This window comes from Sander vitreus, chromosome 6 (genome assembly GCF_031162955.1).
Source record: "Sander vitreus isolate 19-12246 chromosome 6, sanVit1, whole genome shotgun sequence".
NCBI lineage: Eukaryota > Metazoa > Chordata > Actinopteri > Perciformes > Percidae > Sander > Sander vitreus.
Window position 1 is genome coordinate 17,538,426 of NC_135860.1, and position 13,526 is coordinate 17,551,951.

At 38.3% G+C, this 13,526-nt stretch overlaps 3 protein-coding genes across 4 annotated transcripts; 2 read left to right on the forward strand and 1 right to left on the reverse strand.

Annotated features, from left to right (window-relative positions):
* The first annotated feature begins 651 nt into the window (after positions 1-651).
* On the forward strand, positions 652-2,907 carry hspb6 (heat shock protein, alpha-crystallin-related, b6). The gene is made up of 4 exons (XM_078253255.1): positions 652-1,275; positions 1,364-1,521; positions 2,150-2,272; positions 2,369-2,907. Exons 2-4 carry the CDS (start codon positions 1,366-1,368, stop codon positions 2,528-2,530), a joined length of 441 nt encoding a protein of 146 aa, XP_078109381.1. The 5' UTR covers positions 652-1,275; positions 1,364-1,365; the 3' UTR covers positions 2,531-2,907.
* proser3 (proline and serine rich 3) lies at positions 2,901-9,377 on the reverse strand. The gene is made up of 13 exons (XM_078253217.1): positions 8,877-9,377; positions 8,689-8,797; positions 8,317-8,591; positions 7,934-8,085; positions 7,711-7,787; positions 6,217-6,302; positions 6,007-6,137; positions 5,587-5,801; positions 4,993-5,489; positions 4,720-4,915; positions 3,614-3,785; positions 3,230-3,311; positions 2,901-3,044 (listed from the first exon to the last, which is right to left on the reverse strand). Exons 1-13 carry the CDS (start codon positions 8,885-8,887, stop codon positions 3,008-3,010), a joined length of 2,040 nt encoding a protein of 679 aa, XP_078109343.1. The 5' UTR covers positions 8,888-9,377; the 3' UTR covers positions 2,901-3,007.
* A 73-nt stretch (positions 9,378-9,450) lies between these two features.
* On the forward strand, positions 9,451-13,396 carry lin37 (lin-37 DREAM MuvB core complex component). 2 transcript variants are annotated; one of them, XM_078253249.1, is made up of 9 exons: positions 9,452-9,969; positions 10,201-10,276; positions 10,367-10,417; positions 10,586-10,615; positions 10,819-10,904; positions 11,076-11,236; positions 12,137-12,268; positions 12,672-12,745; positions 13,008-13,396. In XM_078253249.1, exons 1-9 carry the CDS (start codon positions 9,936-9,938, stop codon positions 13,093-13,095), a joined length of 732 nt encoding a protein of 243 aa, XP_078109375.1. In that variant the 5' UTR covers positions 9,452-9,935; the 3' UTR covers positions 13,096-13,396. The 2 variants fall into 2 exon arrangements, with proteins under 2 accessions (XP_078109377.1, XP_078109375.1); XM_078253251.1 differs by lacking the exons at positions 10,367-10,417; positions 10,586-10,615 and having other exon boundaries at positions 9,451-9,969.
* The last annotated feature ends 130 nt before the right edge of the window (positions 13,397-13,526 follow it).

The following is a 13,526-nucleotide window of genomic DNA, read 5'->3' on the forward strand; positions in this document are numbered from 1 at the left end:
TAATCAGTGCCATTTTTAGTCACTCCAGTCAAAGCTTAAGTGACAGGTTCTACATTACTAACGGGGAGAACATGTGCCCAGCGTATAAGCGGCTGACCTCACTTGAGTGTGCCAAGAACAAGTCAGAAGCATCAGCATGTACCATGCTTTTATGATGTAGGGAGTCCCTAATAAAACTGATTTACCGGGAGTAAATTAAAGAATCCTTTTACGGACATTGTTTCTGAGTGTGTTGTGTTTTATGTGTGTATACTGAGTGAAGAGATGGAAAGTAACATTTACTCAAGTACAATTGTAAGGCACTTCCACTACACTTCAGAGGTAAATATTGTACTTTTTACTTAACTAAATTATTTGACAGCTACTTTCTTTGCTGATAAATATTGTATAGATATTATAGAGAGATAGATATAGATTAAACTAACCAGTAATATGTAAAGTAACTCCAGCCTAGGCCAACTACTGCATTAAAGTGCCACTTCTATAATATACAATAATACAACACCAACAGGACCACGTTTTCTGCATTGTATTATTTATTTTTTACTTTTGATATTTCCAAGTACATATAGCTGATAAACCTTAATTATTGAATGCAGGACTTTGACTTATAATGGAGTTACATTGAGGTGTTGCTACTTTTCCTTAAGTAAATGATCTGAATAGTTGTTCCACCACTGTGAGAGTGAGTGATGGGGGGGGGAAAGCACATGCTCTGGCATGTGTTAGGGACGTTCCTGCTGTCACTGTCTGTCTGGCATCAGCTCAGGAGGGTTAACAACATCTCTTTTGAACTTATTTTTGGATAGACCTTCCTTGACAACCGACCTTAAGCATATATTTCGTAAGAAGTCTTATAAGAAAACAGTTTGTAACGGTGCCATTAACCCTAGGAATAAAATGCAGGCTACAACATTGGTAGGCTAATAGCTAATAAACACATTCATTACCAATAAGCTCACAACAGCTGCGTCACTCCCAAAACAATACACTCTTATCCAAAATGGTCCTGCCTGAACACCCAAGGGTACGCATCCAGAACATAACAGAGGCAAGGTGCCCCACTATGAATTCCCAACTAATTATGCAACTCCAGTATAAAACACACACACAGTCAGTCACGTCAAGCATCCAGAGGGCAAGGAGCTTGGAGTCAGACAGACCGGCGCACCAGTGCATCATCGTTACTCACAGTACCTGCTTTAGAACTCACCACAAGCAGTTAAACAGGGGCCGTCCTTTCCCGCACACTCATTCAGACAGGGAATATAAGAGGTAGGTTGTGGTCAGTGTTGTATGCCTTGTAGCCTCAACTGCTCTCAAATCAACTCTCCTTTTTTTAATTCTTTTTCCTACTGATTAGAAATGGACTTCATCCTGCCACCCAATCTGCCAGATGGTGGTATCCCATGGGAGAAGGTTTTACCACCTCTTATTCCTGGGCTCAATGGGACTTATGGACAGTATAATTGGTTTCCGAAATTACTGATGCCAGAGACTGATAATACCAGCTCCGCAGAGGTAGGTCATTTTAAGCCACTTATGTTAAGAAGTTAATATATTGGCTCAATAGAACTGCATGGAAACACAATTAAAACACAGTGATACCAAATAACCTTTTACGATGGTAATTTCAAAATGTAACTATATGTACAGTACATCATAACAAATGTATATTGACTCCAGGTCAGTTTTTTTTAAATGCATCTGCCTGATGACCATCACAACTGTGTCTGCATTCAAAAGCAAACTCAAAACCTTTATTTTCTCAGGCATTTGTTTAATTAGTGTGTGTGTGTGTGTGTGTGTGTATGAATTTGTATGGTCGCACTTGTATGTCTTGTTGGTTTTTGTTGATTGTCTTGCTGTGTATTCCCATTTCTATTCATGCTTTGTTTTAGTGTGTATGCTGTTTTTTAATGTAAAGCACTTTGGGGTTAGGTGTAATGAAAGGTGCTATACAAATAAAACTGACATCTTGTCATTTTCAACTGCTGAAAACCCCGATTTGCAGCTGAAAGCTAAAAAAACAAAAACAAGAAACAAGTAGAACTGTTCTGTCAAACTACTGTTTTTTGGGCTATTTGCTGCAATTAGAAATATTTTATTTCTATATAATAATACACAGTATTTCCACTTCTGTTGGTAGGTTAACTGTGACAACAGTGGTTTTACAGTTCAAGTTGATGTAAAGCACTTCAACCCAGAGGACCTAATGGTCAAAGTAATAGGAGACTTTGTGGAAGTGCAAGGAAAGCATGAAGAAAAAAAGGTTGGTATTCTGGAAGGAACATTGATGTATTTTGCGGTTTATTTGCAATAGTTAAGATTTGTCTTATCCTCAAAACTTTTCTTAATGTGTTGTTAGAAGGATGGTCCAGGGGTTACAACACTGCAGTTTAACCGCCGCTACCGAATCCCAAAGGGAGTGGACACCATGGCTTTGGAGTCAGCGGTCTCTCCAGATGGTATCCTTATCATATCTGCACCGATGCTCCAAACCGAGGACTCCAGAATCCTGACCAAATAACTTTAATACCAAGCACTCAAATCTCAACCATCTTCACTGTGTATAAAAAAAACAAAACAAACAAGTGTAATGGAAGCCTTTGAGAACTCACAGGCACATGCAGAAATAACTTCAGGCTTCTTTACCCACAGCAACACTCAACCTGTGCCAAAACACCCATTTGTTCTGTTCCTGGCACTGTTCTAATATTCCCTGCTCTCTGAGGTTTGTATATACTGCTCTGCTATTACTCATCAATCTTACATGATGTTTCAAGGAACCAGTCTTTGTAAATATTCTGCATTTGAAAGTTCAAATTGCTGTTTTTGTTTGTGCAACCTTTTTAAAATGCACTGTATTGTAATGATGTGATTAATGAAGCACACAAACATATCTCCAAACTCTTTAATGTGGCAATATTTCATCAAAAATGAAAAAAAATAATTTTATTTCTTTATAAAATAAAAAATGACTACATCAAGTGCCTCTTGTCAACGTTCAAGTAACTTGTTGCTTTGTAACAGAGTCCACTTCACTAAAAGGAAAAATACAGAAGATTAGTTTTCTGGAATTCCAAGTGCTATGTTTAGAGGATTCTAACAGCAGCTACAATTCTTATGATTTAAGATGAATGGCCTTCTACAAAGAATATCCATTTACATAAATGATGACAATCAATTTGGCTAGCTGAGCAATTTCATTTATAGGTTATTATTTTACCTGATCTGCTCCTTTACCCATCTTCTCTGCTTGCGAAGGACTTGTAATAAAGGGTCATCTTCAAACTCTTTTTCATCTGAATCTGAAAAAGGACAAAAACAGTACTGTTGAAGAGGGTTCATAATGATAATAATAATCAGAGGACCAACGCTATAAGTTATTGTTTTGATATTTAAACCCCCGAAAAACAGTATGAAGTTATGACTACAGCGGAATTCAAAATGGATCACAAATGTTACAGCACAAAAAAAGAGAGAAAGTTCTCGAGGATTTGACCTTAAGGCTTGTGGCATGTTGGGAATGGAAACTAATCATAGGTCAGAATATATTCTCCACAATTTACTACAAGCTAAAGGTTGGGGCTCTTTGCTGCCATAAGCTCACCTTCAGCTTCTTGCAGCAGCTGTGAAATGACCTCCATTGAGTTCTGTGCATTGCATGGAGGAACTGAGGAATGTGGAGGTGCAGAGAAAGTGCAAGTAGGAAAAACAGACGAGTCAGGGTTCCTTTGTGCTGGAGATGAATCCACCGTCGGAAACAATACCTCTGAAACTACCTGTCAAGGCCCAATGAGAAAACCCTACTGGTTAGTGCAGCTTCTGATTACCATGACATCACCAAGGTGAGCAGAGTGATGGCAGGACCATTCAATATCTGTAGTAAATGGAGTATATTTAAAGAATGTGTGCCATTTTTTCATGACATTCTAACAACTTAAATTATTTAATAGGACAATGTCTCACACACTATTGAAGACACCTTGGAAGAACTCAAGTATAGGTTTCTTGGATTTGATAATCACCTTGTGTAAACAATAGAGCCTGACCGATATATCGGCGGGGCGATATTATCGGCCGATATTAGGCATTTTCCAAACTATCGGTATCTGCATTTATAATGGTTATATGAGTGTTGGCGTTGCATAGTTTGTCCACCAGAGGGCGCTCTACAACATCCCTGTTGGCAGCACTCGTGTTTAACCCTTTAAGTTTCATATCTTAAGTTTTGTATTTTTATACATTTTATTTATCAGAACTTTAATATATTTTGATGTTCCTCTGTTCTGACAATAAAAACAAAGAAGTTTATTGTTTCTGGATATTATATATATATATATATATATATATATATATATATATATATATATATATATATATATATATATATATATATATATATATATATATATATATATATATATATATAAATAACAACCAAATATTTGTATCGATACCGGCCTTAAAAATCCTTTATCGGTTGGGCTCTGGTAAACAAGTGTGAATATCAACTCTAAGATTTATAAATTCTACTGTATTTTGAGCAGCAACACACTGACATATTTCAGTTCTTCATACTGCTTGTGAGATATCAAGTCATGACAGCAGGAAAAACATTAAGACAAAATATATGCAGACAACCTCCGTGGCTTCATAAGGCCCTTGTATTACTCAAACTACATAGAGAGCATTAAAAAAAAATAACTTGAGAACCTGTCCTAAGGCACTGTGGATTGGAGAAGGGGGTGGTGCATGATTGCCAGTACAGCTCTCACTGGGAAACCCCTGGCTTCCCTCCTGTTGCTGCTGCGCTGCCCACGGCATGACCTTATGACCGGAAACTCTTTGATGTGAAGAACTCCTGTTTGTAGAGCCAGGGCCATCAGCATGTTCCCTATCTGCAGTATATCTGCAAAAAAAAACAACAATTATATTAAGCATTCAGACTTGATTTTTTTTTAATACGTGTGCATGTTTCAATACTACCTTGTTGATTTCTTCTGCTTTCTGAAGGACGGAGCTGTCTTCCTCACATTCTTCTCTGACTCTCTTGTCAGAGCATTCTCCCTCTCAGATCTTTTGTGGTGACTAAGCCCCGCTCTTTCTATAGCTCCAGATGAAGCCGGTGGTGGGGATGGCATAAGTTCACAAATAGTCTCATCCGTGAAGGTGTTCACCGAGTTTCCAGGGACTCGTGTCTTTTTTCGGACAACTTTTGTCTGAGACTCATCTTCACTTTCTGAAATGTTTTGTTGCGTGTTAGAACGAGATGACTGGATGGGACAGGGCAAGACATCACAGAGTAAATGCATATGGGCAGGAACATGGGCAACAGTCTGGGGATAAGAGACTGAAGAGCCAGGAGGTGGACCTGAAACTGGGGGACATGGTCCGGGGGCTTCTTTGGTCTCTGGCCGGGGAGCAGTGACGTGCGAATGTGAAGCTTTTTGTGAGAAAACAGGAGGTTGTGTACTCTGATGTTGCTATAGATGATGCAAGAAAGAGGAAATTAAAATGATTCTGAAAATCTGCAATAAATATCAAACAAAAACAGTAAATATCATACACTTTGACTCCAACCTTGTAAGCCTGTCCACTGGCTGAAGGATGGCTTGAAATGGGAGCCTGCCAGCTAAAAGTGGGACCATGCCGACTGGATTGTTGCAGGGACTGGGGCCACTCCCTGGCCTGCTCCATCTTTCTCCTTAAACGCCACTGGAACAAGATGTCCTCTTCCCGGCGTGTGGGGGGCACCATTGAAGGAATGACGCACGAGGACACAGCTTGAACTGGGTCTGGGATGTTAATGTTAATAAACACATTGCACAATAACAATGACACAGCAGTACAGTTTAAAAAAAAAAAAAAAAAGCATGGAAAAAGAGGACCCACCTACTACAAGTTGCATAAGGAGGAAGAGCATTGAGCAAGTTTAAATTCAAAAGAAAAGTGACAAAAATCCAACTCAGAAATTAATATTACTCAACACTCTTGCCTTACCAGTAGCTCCTATTAAACTGGGAATCAAAGGTCTTCGTGCTGGCTCATCAACACTGACTGGAGAAGAGAAATCGGAGCATTCCAGGCCCTCTGAGCTGACAGGGATAGATCCATCACTCAGAGTACATTCACTGTTAGAAAGACAAAAAGTTATTTACAATTCAAGGTATGAATTAATTTATAATGAATGTTACTCGCTAGTCTTCATACCCTCTCAGCAGAAGTCTGCTGGCCTTTTCTTGAAGGTGTAGGATCTCTGTGTCATCTAATTCACCCCGATATGTGTCTGACAAAATCTGAGAAACAAGAAGAACAGACAGAACACTCAATAAGTCACAGATTTGCTCTTGGTGTTTCATTAAAAAGAACACTCACAATATTATGTAAATGAATACAACTAGATAATTAAATATGCAGCATTTGAGTAAAAAAAATAAATAAATCTAAATCAGTCACATTATCTGGCCTAATATTGTTAACAAATACAGTGGCACTCAAGTTTATGAACCCATGCTAAAGTTGACTAAAAAGAGGAAGAAAAAAAAAAAAAAAGTATCATCTTTTGGAAATTGATCTTAATGCCTTAATTAAAAATAAAAGAGGAAAAATCCAACTTTTAAGGACACCAATGTCCTTTGTGAATGAATAATGTATCGTAAATAAATAAATGAATGTTCTTCCTTAAAATACAGTGGGCATAAGTAAGTACACCCCTATGTTAAATTCCCATAGAGGCAGGAAGATTTTTGTTTTTAAAGGCCAGTTATTTCATGGATCCAGGATACTATGCATCCTGATAACGTTCTCTTGGCCTTTGGAATTAAAATAGCCCCACATCATCACATGCCCTTCACCATACCTAGAGATTGGCATGGTTTTATTTCAGTTAGCCTAATAGCTGGTTTGATTTGCATTGAGAGATGATTTTATGGAAAGTACCCCATGCCAATCTCTAGGTATGGTGAAGGGCATGTGATGATGTGGGGCTATTTTAATTCCAAAGGCCAAGGGAACTTTATCAGGATGCATAGTATCCTGGATCCATGAAATAACTGGCCTTTAAAAATAAAAATCTGCCTGCCTCTATGGGAATTTAACATAGGGGTGTACTCACTTATGCCCCCTGTATTTTAAGGAAGAACATTTATTTATTATTGGATACATTATCCATTCACAAAGAAAATTGGTGTCCTTAAAGGTTGGATTTTTCCTCATTTTGTTTAATTAAGGCATTAGGATCAATTTCCAAAAGATGATTTTTTTTATTCCTCTTTTTAGTCAACTTTAGCATGGGTTCATAAACTTATGAGTGCCACTGTATACTGAGGTTATTTTGTGAGAGTGATACATTTGACATGAGCAGGCTGAACAAGCCATACATGTATCAAACTTGGCTGCATAAATGATGGCTTCCCAGATATTTAGTAAACACAGAGGTTTCCAAATGGACATGTGGTCTGGTCTTAAAATGCAAATATTTATATGCACACTTAGTCGGTATAAGGCGTTTCTCCTGCAGACACTGTGCTCCCTGGGCATTCAGACAAATTGGCATAAACAAGGGCAGGGTGCAGACAGGGTATAATCCCTTATAACAGCATACCCAAAGAATAAAAAAAACAAAAACAAGATGGAATAATATCTGGTGGTTTGTTTTTGCTTTTTAAAAGAAATGAATCTACATTTGTAGGTAAATGCACTCACACTAAGCGATCCTCTGCATGGGGAAAGGGACCCATCACGTCGACGCTGTCCAGCTGGACTGTAAATGGCAGGTCCATCTGTTCAGAGGAAGGAATTCCACAGAAAGATTTGACCAGCAAGGTTGCTTTCCACATTACAATTTAGGAGCAGGTGACAGTTAATAATCCCATAACATATAAAAAAAAACAACAAAAAAAAAAAAACACAGTAAGCGAGAATGTACTTTTGTCTGTTGTTTTAGTTGGTGTTGAACTGTGGGGTGAAGATGAGGGTGGCATCCACCAAAAAGGCAGCTGCTTCTCTCCAATGGCAGAGTGCATCTGCTGGCGCTCCTCTCGACTCTGCGGTCGACCATGGCGAAAGCGATCTATGTACCTGGGAGAGCAAAGGCCAATGCTGGCTATAAGTAGTGATTCAAATTATTATTTTAAAGAACCACTGACCAATAATAATGGTACAATAGCACGGTCAGTCATGCCTTACATATTGCAGCTTTTCATTGCGAGAAAAAGTTACAGATCTGTTTAAGAAAATAACTTAGGGCATAGGCACCACTACGTTTGAGGGTTCGAAGGTCTTAACTCTAAACTACAAACAAAAGCATACTTTGCCATTACTGAGTCCTGCTGAACTCCTAGCTCTGAGGTATCTGTGGATTTTCCTGCTCTTGCAGACTGTTTGTGTGTCTCCATGTCAGATGAAGCTGTACTGCTGGCAGGAGAAGATCCACACTCAGTGGAGGGCCAGGACTCTGCAAAAACAGGTTGTCCATCGGAGGCAGCAAAATATTGGCCACATGGCTCAAGCTGCCGTTGGCTCTCTGTGCTCTGAGTGTGTAATTGTGGACTGGATCGCTGGTTTGAGCGTATAGGACTCAAAGTCTGCAAAAGAACAACAAAGTGACAGAAATATTTGCGCTGACTTAGAAAAGTAAAATAGTAATCAAATATGTCTTGCAGTATGATCACATTTACATACAGTTTTTTTCTTTTTATTTGACAGGGACTGGTTGTGGGATGGTTGGTAGTATGCCTTCCCCACTCTGGATGCTGATTGAAAGGGATTCTTCCTTGTAAACACAGGCCCACTGTAAAAACAACACTTCTGATATGACCAACTGTAACTATTGTTTAAGGTACTATAAAAATGTGATCTTTAGATCTTACCTGGATTTCATTACAGCTTTGGAATGTCACAAGTGATTCATAGCACACAAGACAGGATGCACAAAAGAAGTTGCTTCAGTGTGGTTCTGATTTATACCTGATCCCAACTGAGTTCTTTGAAAATAAATTATAGCTGGATCGGCATGTCTTACTTAGGTCTTACCGTAAAATAACAGTTAACTTAGAAAGACGAAGGCCACATCATCCGCCGGCCTTCTTTGTTGACTTGGCATGTCCACAAAAGAAAGTTACCATGGTGGCAAATGCCAATACGACACAAATTGGCCATTAAATAGCAAATTGAGATGCAACAGCGGGCACTTTAAAGATCTATTCATGCAACGAGTCCAACTTTGTAACTGAAAACATAATTACTTAGCCCTTTCACACAAATGTAACACTATCGATGAAACCAGAAGAAATCGCCACTGTTTATGCCGATCGTTATTTACTACAAGACTTACAACCAATAGGCACCGAGTTAAATATGATGGACATCAAATTTACCCAATCACTTAAAATGTCCTCGCAGCACAAGCGCCAATCAGTTAATAGGAAACCGGCAGCGCGCGGAAGAGGAAAGTCTGCAAAGGATCGTTGATCAAAAACAAGCTAAGTTAGCAACGGTAATTTGAGCTAGTAAGCGCTACGGTCTGATACAATAATACAACGCCCAGTCTGCAGTTTATTTCCTGTAAATGTATGGAAACCGCTAGGGGTAATCATTAGTCAGCTAATCGTAATATAGGTAAACGTAGATAACGCTGGGCTTGAGAAACTGGCTTTTGCGTTATCCAATGGTTACTGCTAATACAGAAGGTTGCTAACGTTAACGGATTGTAAACGACCCTATCCTAACCGCAGCCAGCTAACGTTAGCAAGCACACGTCCTGTAAAAGACCTAGCTAGCTAGCTAAGTTAGTATTGTCACGTTAGCATAAGTTACAAGTCGGTATCAACACTGCATGGTCAACGATAGTGATTAACTTAGTGGTTATAAAATTCGGCGTTTTTCATAATTAACGCTAACGTTACACATATTATAGAAAGGTGGAGATAATGCACCACGTCAAGATCAAGACTGAAAGGCCAGGTAAGTAACAGTTATCGTTAACGTTACTACATTTTTAATGGGGGAAATTTGATGTAAATGTCCTCCTGACCTAAGCTAGCCTATTGCATTTGGGTAACGTTAATCAATAACGTTACTCAAATTCAGTAATAAAGTATGCATTGAATATGAATTCTTTGGTGTGAGAGTTTTCAGTAGCTAAACGTTAATTCTTGCACCCACTGTTTACAACTTGTATTATTACTTCTGCAGATTTGGAGGGGGCTGGTGCACGAAGCAGATTGGATGCTGTGTTAAAGGGACTAGTAGAGAGGAGTGAAAATGAAAGGTCAGTGAAACTAATAATATTAAAATTTGAAACTCACCTAATCATAGTTCTTACTTTCCAATCAGACTAATATCTTTGTATTTTGAACAGGGAGCAAAATGAGGGCGATTCTGGAAAAATATCAGCAGACTCCTTAAACAAGTATGGATCAGTGATTTGGATTTAAAATGTATTTGCCAATTTCGTAGAATGTATGCTATACCGTAGTTGCTGCTGTGAAGTTAGTGAATATTTGTTATATTATTTCAACATTAAATACAAAGTGTAAAGGCTTGTTTTTAGATTTCATGTTTCACTTGCTGTTTCTAGGGATTTGTCTCCATTGTCTGCTGGAAAAAGGCAAGTGATTTAATAATTAAATTTTTTTTTACAGTTGTCTACAATTGTGGCTTAAAAAAACATCTCACTGTGGTCCTGCCCTGTCAATGATTTTATAATTTCTCATTGACAAGTTGCATGTCTGCACAGCACACCATAATGGATGTAAAAGCAGTAACATTTATGAAGTTTTCTCTGTCCCTATCCTTGCTTTGATTTCCCAGGCTGTCAGCTCGATTTCCACAGCACCGGCGGAAGAAGCGCAAAGAGATGGATGAGGGCATACCAGAGAGCAATCAGCACAAACAAAGTAAACTTAGCGCAAATATAGAAAATAATTCTGCAACAAATTAAATTGTAGTATTTGTCCTTTTTGTCCGTCAGTTACTGTATGGTCACTTTTGCCTTTTTACTTCATTGTACAATTTCTCACTTTTTCCTTTCTTTGTCTTCCCATTTTCTGTCTTTCTCCATTTATTAGATGCTTACATTATTAAGTTGTTTGATCGCAGTGTGGATCTGGCTCAGTTCAACACCAGCACCCCACTGTATCCTATCTGTCGTTCCTGGATGAGAAACAATCCTTCTGTCCGTGTGCTGCCTGCTTCCCCAAGCCCCCCACACAGTATGGTGGAGGAAGAGGTGAGGCTATACAGTTACGCTGGATAACTTGTATTCAAAAAATGAAAACGTCACCACAAAGTCAAGTATAATTTTAAAGTTACACTTCACTGACAATCGTGAAAGATTTATTAATTGTAGACTAGAATGGTGGCTTTTGTTGTGTTCCCTTACAGAGTAGGAAAGCTTATATTGTGGCCAAAAATATTACAGAGAGCAGTATTATCACAATATTGCGACCGACCGACATACATACATTACATACATACATACATATATACATACATAGTCTATTTTAAACAAATGGATTGTATCACACCTAACAAACACTGAAAAGTGAACCACTTAAATCACCATCAACTCAAGCAGGTTGGTTGTTAAAAGCCCAGGACAGTTGACTGGCAATTATTTAAAATGCAGCACAGTGTCTGCAAAAGCCTAACATAGCTGGACACTTACATGGGGCAGTGCTGCAGAGGGCAGTAACTGTAGTCGGCTTGGATTTACGGCTGATACTGTCAACTCTGTATAATCGCATCTAACTCCATAACTACAGGTTTGTTGTTTAAGAGAGGGGAATTGCTTTTGAGTATTTCAGTTGTAATTTGTCGTTTTGAGCACAACAAACAAATTTACATCCCCAAATTTTTTTTAAAACCCCAAACTTAAAACTTTGAATCTGTGTCGTTAGTATGACCAGTAATTTAGCAGCAAAATTGTCTTTGAAACAGTAAAATGAACGGTTAATGAAATTAACTTTTAAACAAAGTATTTACAAAAGTCCTTACAGACTTACTAGAAAGTATTAGTAATTTCTTAAATTCTTTAAAGATGTCATCATGCCATAGTCTTTGGGCATCGTAACGCCAGGAATAATATTGTGTAAATGTTTTCTTTTTCCAAATCTCTTTCTTTTTCCAGCTTACCGATATGATCAATGGTAAAGGTCAGATTGTGTACAGACTCCCTCCTCCAACCTCCTGTCCAATCAGTGCCTCTGGTGAACCCATCAATCTCAGGATCCCACAGACTGAAAAGCCCACTGTTACCAAGGTTCTGTAAAATATATGCGTGAGAATTATTAATGGTGTTTTTCTTGCATTGTGATATTAAATATACATATAAAATATATACACACATCTATTACATGTCATTTAGCTCACGCTTTTATCCAAAGCAACTTACAATTGCTATATATGTCAGAGGTTGTACGCCTCTGGAGCAACCAGGGGTTAAGTGTCTTGCTCAGGGACACATTGGTTGATGTATCGTAGTGGGAATCGAACCCGGGCCTCCCACACCAAAGGCATGTGTCACATCCACTGCGTTATTATTATTATTATTATAATAATAATAATAATAATAATAATAATAATAATAATAATATCATCAAATTCATTAGTTAAACAGGTAACAAATTATAACTAACTAAATCTGAACATTTTGTCTTTCTCAGTTAACAGATTCAGTTCCTGTATCCGGTTCTCTCATATGTGACCACATGGAACGTTGGAAAAAGATAAGACAAAAGTATGTTCTTTGTGATAAGCAACTTGTTCTTGTTATTGAAAATAATTATTCACATTTTCATTGATGTTGTGTGCTGTAGACAGCCCACCTCGAGGTCAGGGTTTCACCCGTGTGTGTTCTTGTGCGACTTGGTCAACATGCAACGTAGTTGAATTGTTGCCGTTATGAAGTTGGGTTATCGTGTACAATTTAAAACCTCTGAAACATCTAAAAGTCCTGAATGAGTTGAGCTGACCCATATTGGTACTTTTTTTTTTTTCAGATGGAAGGAGTGCTCTAACAAGAACCAGTTAAGATACAGCGAGAGTATCAAGGTCCTTAAGGAGATGAAGGAGCTGTATGATCGCTAACTGGCTTGTACTGTCGCTCTCCACCACAGAATGGACTCCATGCAGCTGCAAAGGAGCAATAGCATAGCAGTCAATGTTTGAACACACCTGCCATCTACAATCTGATTCCAAGGAAAGCATGAACACAACAACCTTGAGCCTTAAATAGACCATATGTCCTATGCATTGCAGAAAAAAATTATTTTGAAGGATGTTTAAGTTTGTTGCACTTTCTTGTGTTCTAGTGTGACGTGTTCTTATTCATAAACATTCTGTAAAGATGTCTAAATAAATGAACTGGCTCTTCAGTTTTCCAAATACACTCTGACTTGTGCATCCTCATCATTAGCAAGACTGATTAAAGTCCATTGTGGTCTCTTACACTTTCAGATTTGCTTCTTTCTCTTCAACACATACCTTTTCAGGACACAGCAACTACAATTAACTGAAAG

Coding starts and splice junctions, on each gene's coding strand:
- hspb6 (XM_078253255.1), top strand. CDS start 1,366: ATGGACTTCATCCTGCCACCCAATCTGCCAGATGGTGGTATCCCATGG. Junction 1,522..2,149: donor ATAATACCAGCTCCGCAGAG/GTAGGTCATTTT, acceptor TTCTGTTGGTAG/GTTAACTGTGACAACAGTGG. Junction 2,273..2,368: donor GAAAGCATGAAGAAAAAAAG/GTTGGTATTCTG, acceptor ATGTGTTGTTAG/AAGGATGGTCCAGGGGTTAC.
- proser3 (XM_078253217.1), bottom strand. Junction 8,592..8,688: donor CAAATAAAAAGAAAAAAACT/GTATGTAAATGT, acceptor GTTCTTTTGCAG/ACTTTGAGTCCTATACGCTC. Junction 8,086..8,316: donor CAGGACTCAGTAATGGCAAA/GTATGCTTTTGT, acceptor TTGCTCTCCCAG/GTACATAGATCGCTTTCGCC.
- lin37 (XM_078253249.1), top strand. CDS start 9,936: ATGCACCACGTCAAGATCAAGACTGAAAGGCCAG. Junction 10,277..10,366: donor GAGAGGAGTGAAAATGAAAG/GTCAGTGAAACT, acceptor TATTTTGAACAG/GGAGCAAAATGAGGGCGATT. Junction 10,616..10,818: donor CCATTGTCTGCTGGAAAAAG/GCAAGTGATTTA, acceptor TTGATTTCCCAG/GCTGTCAGCTCGATTTCCAC.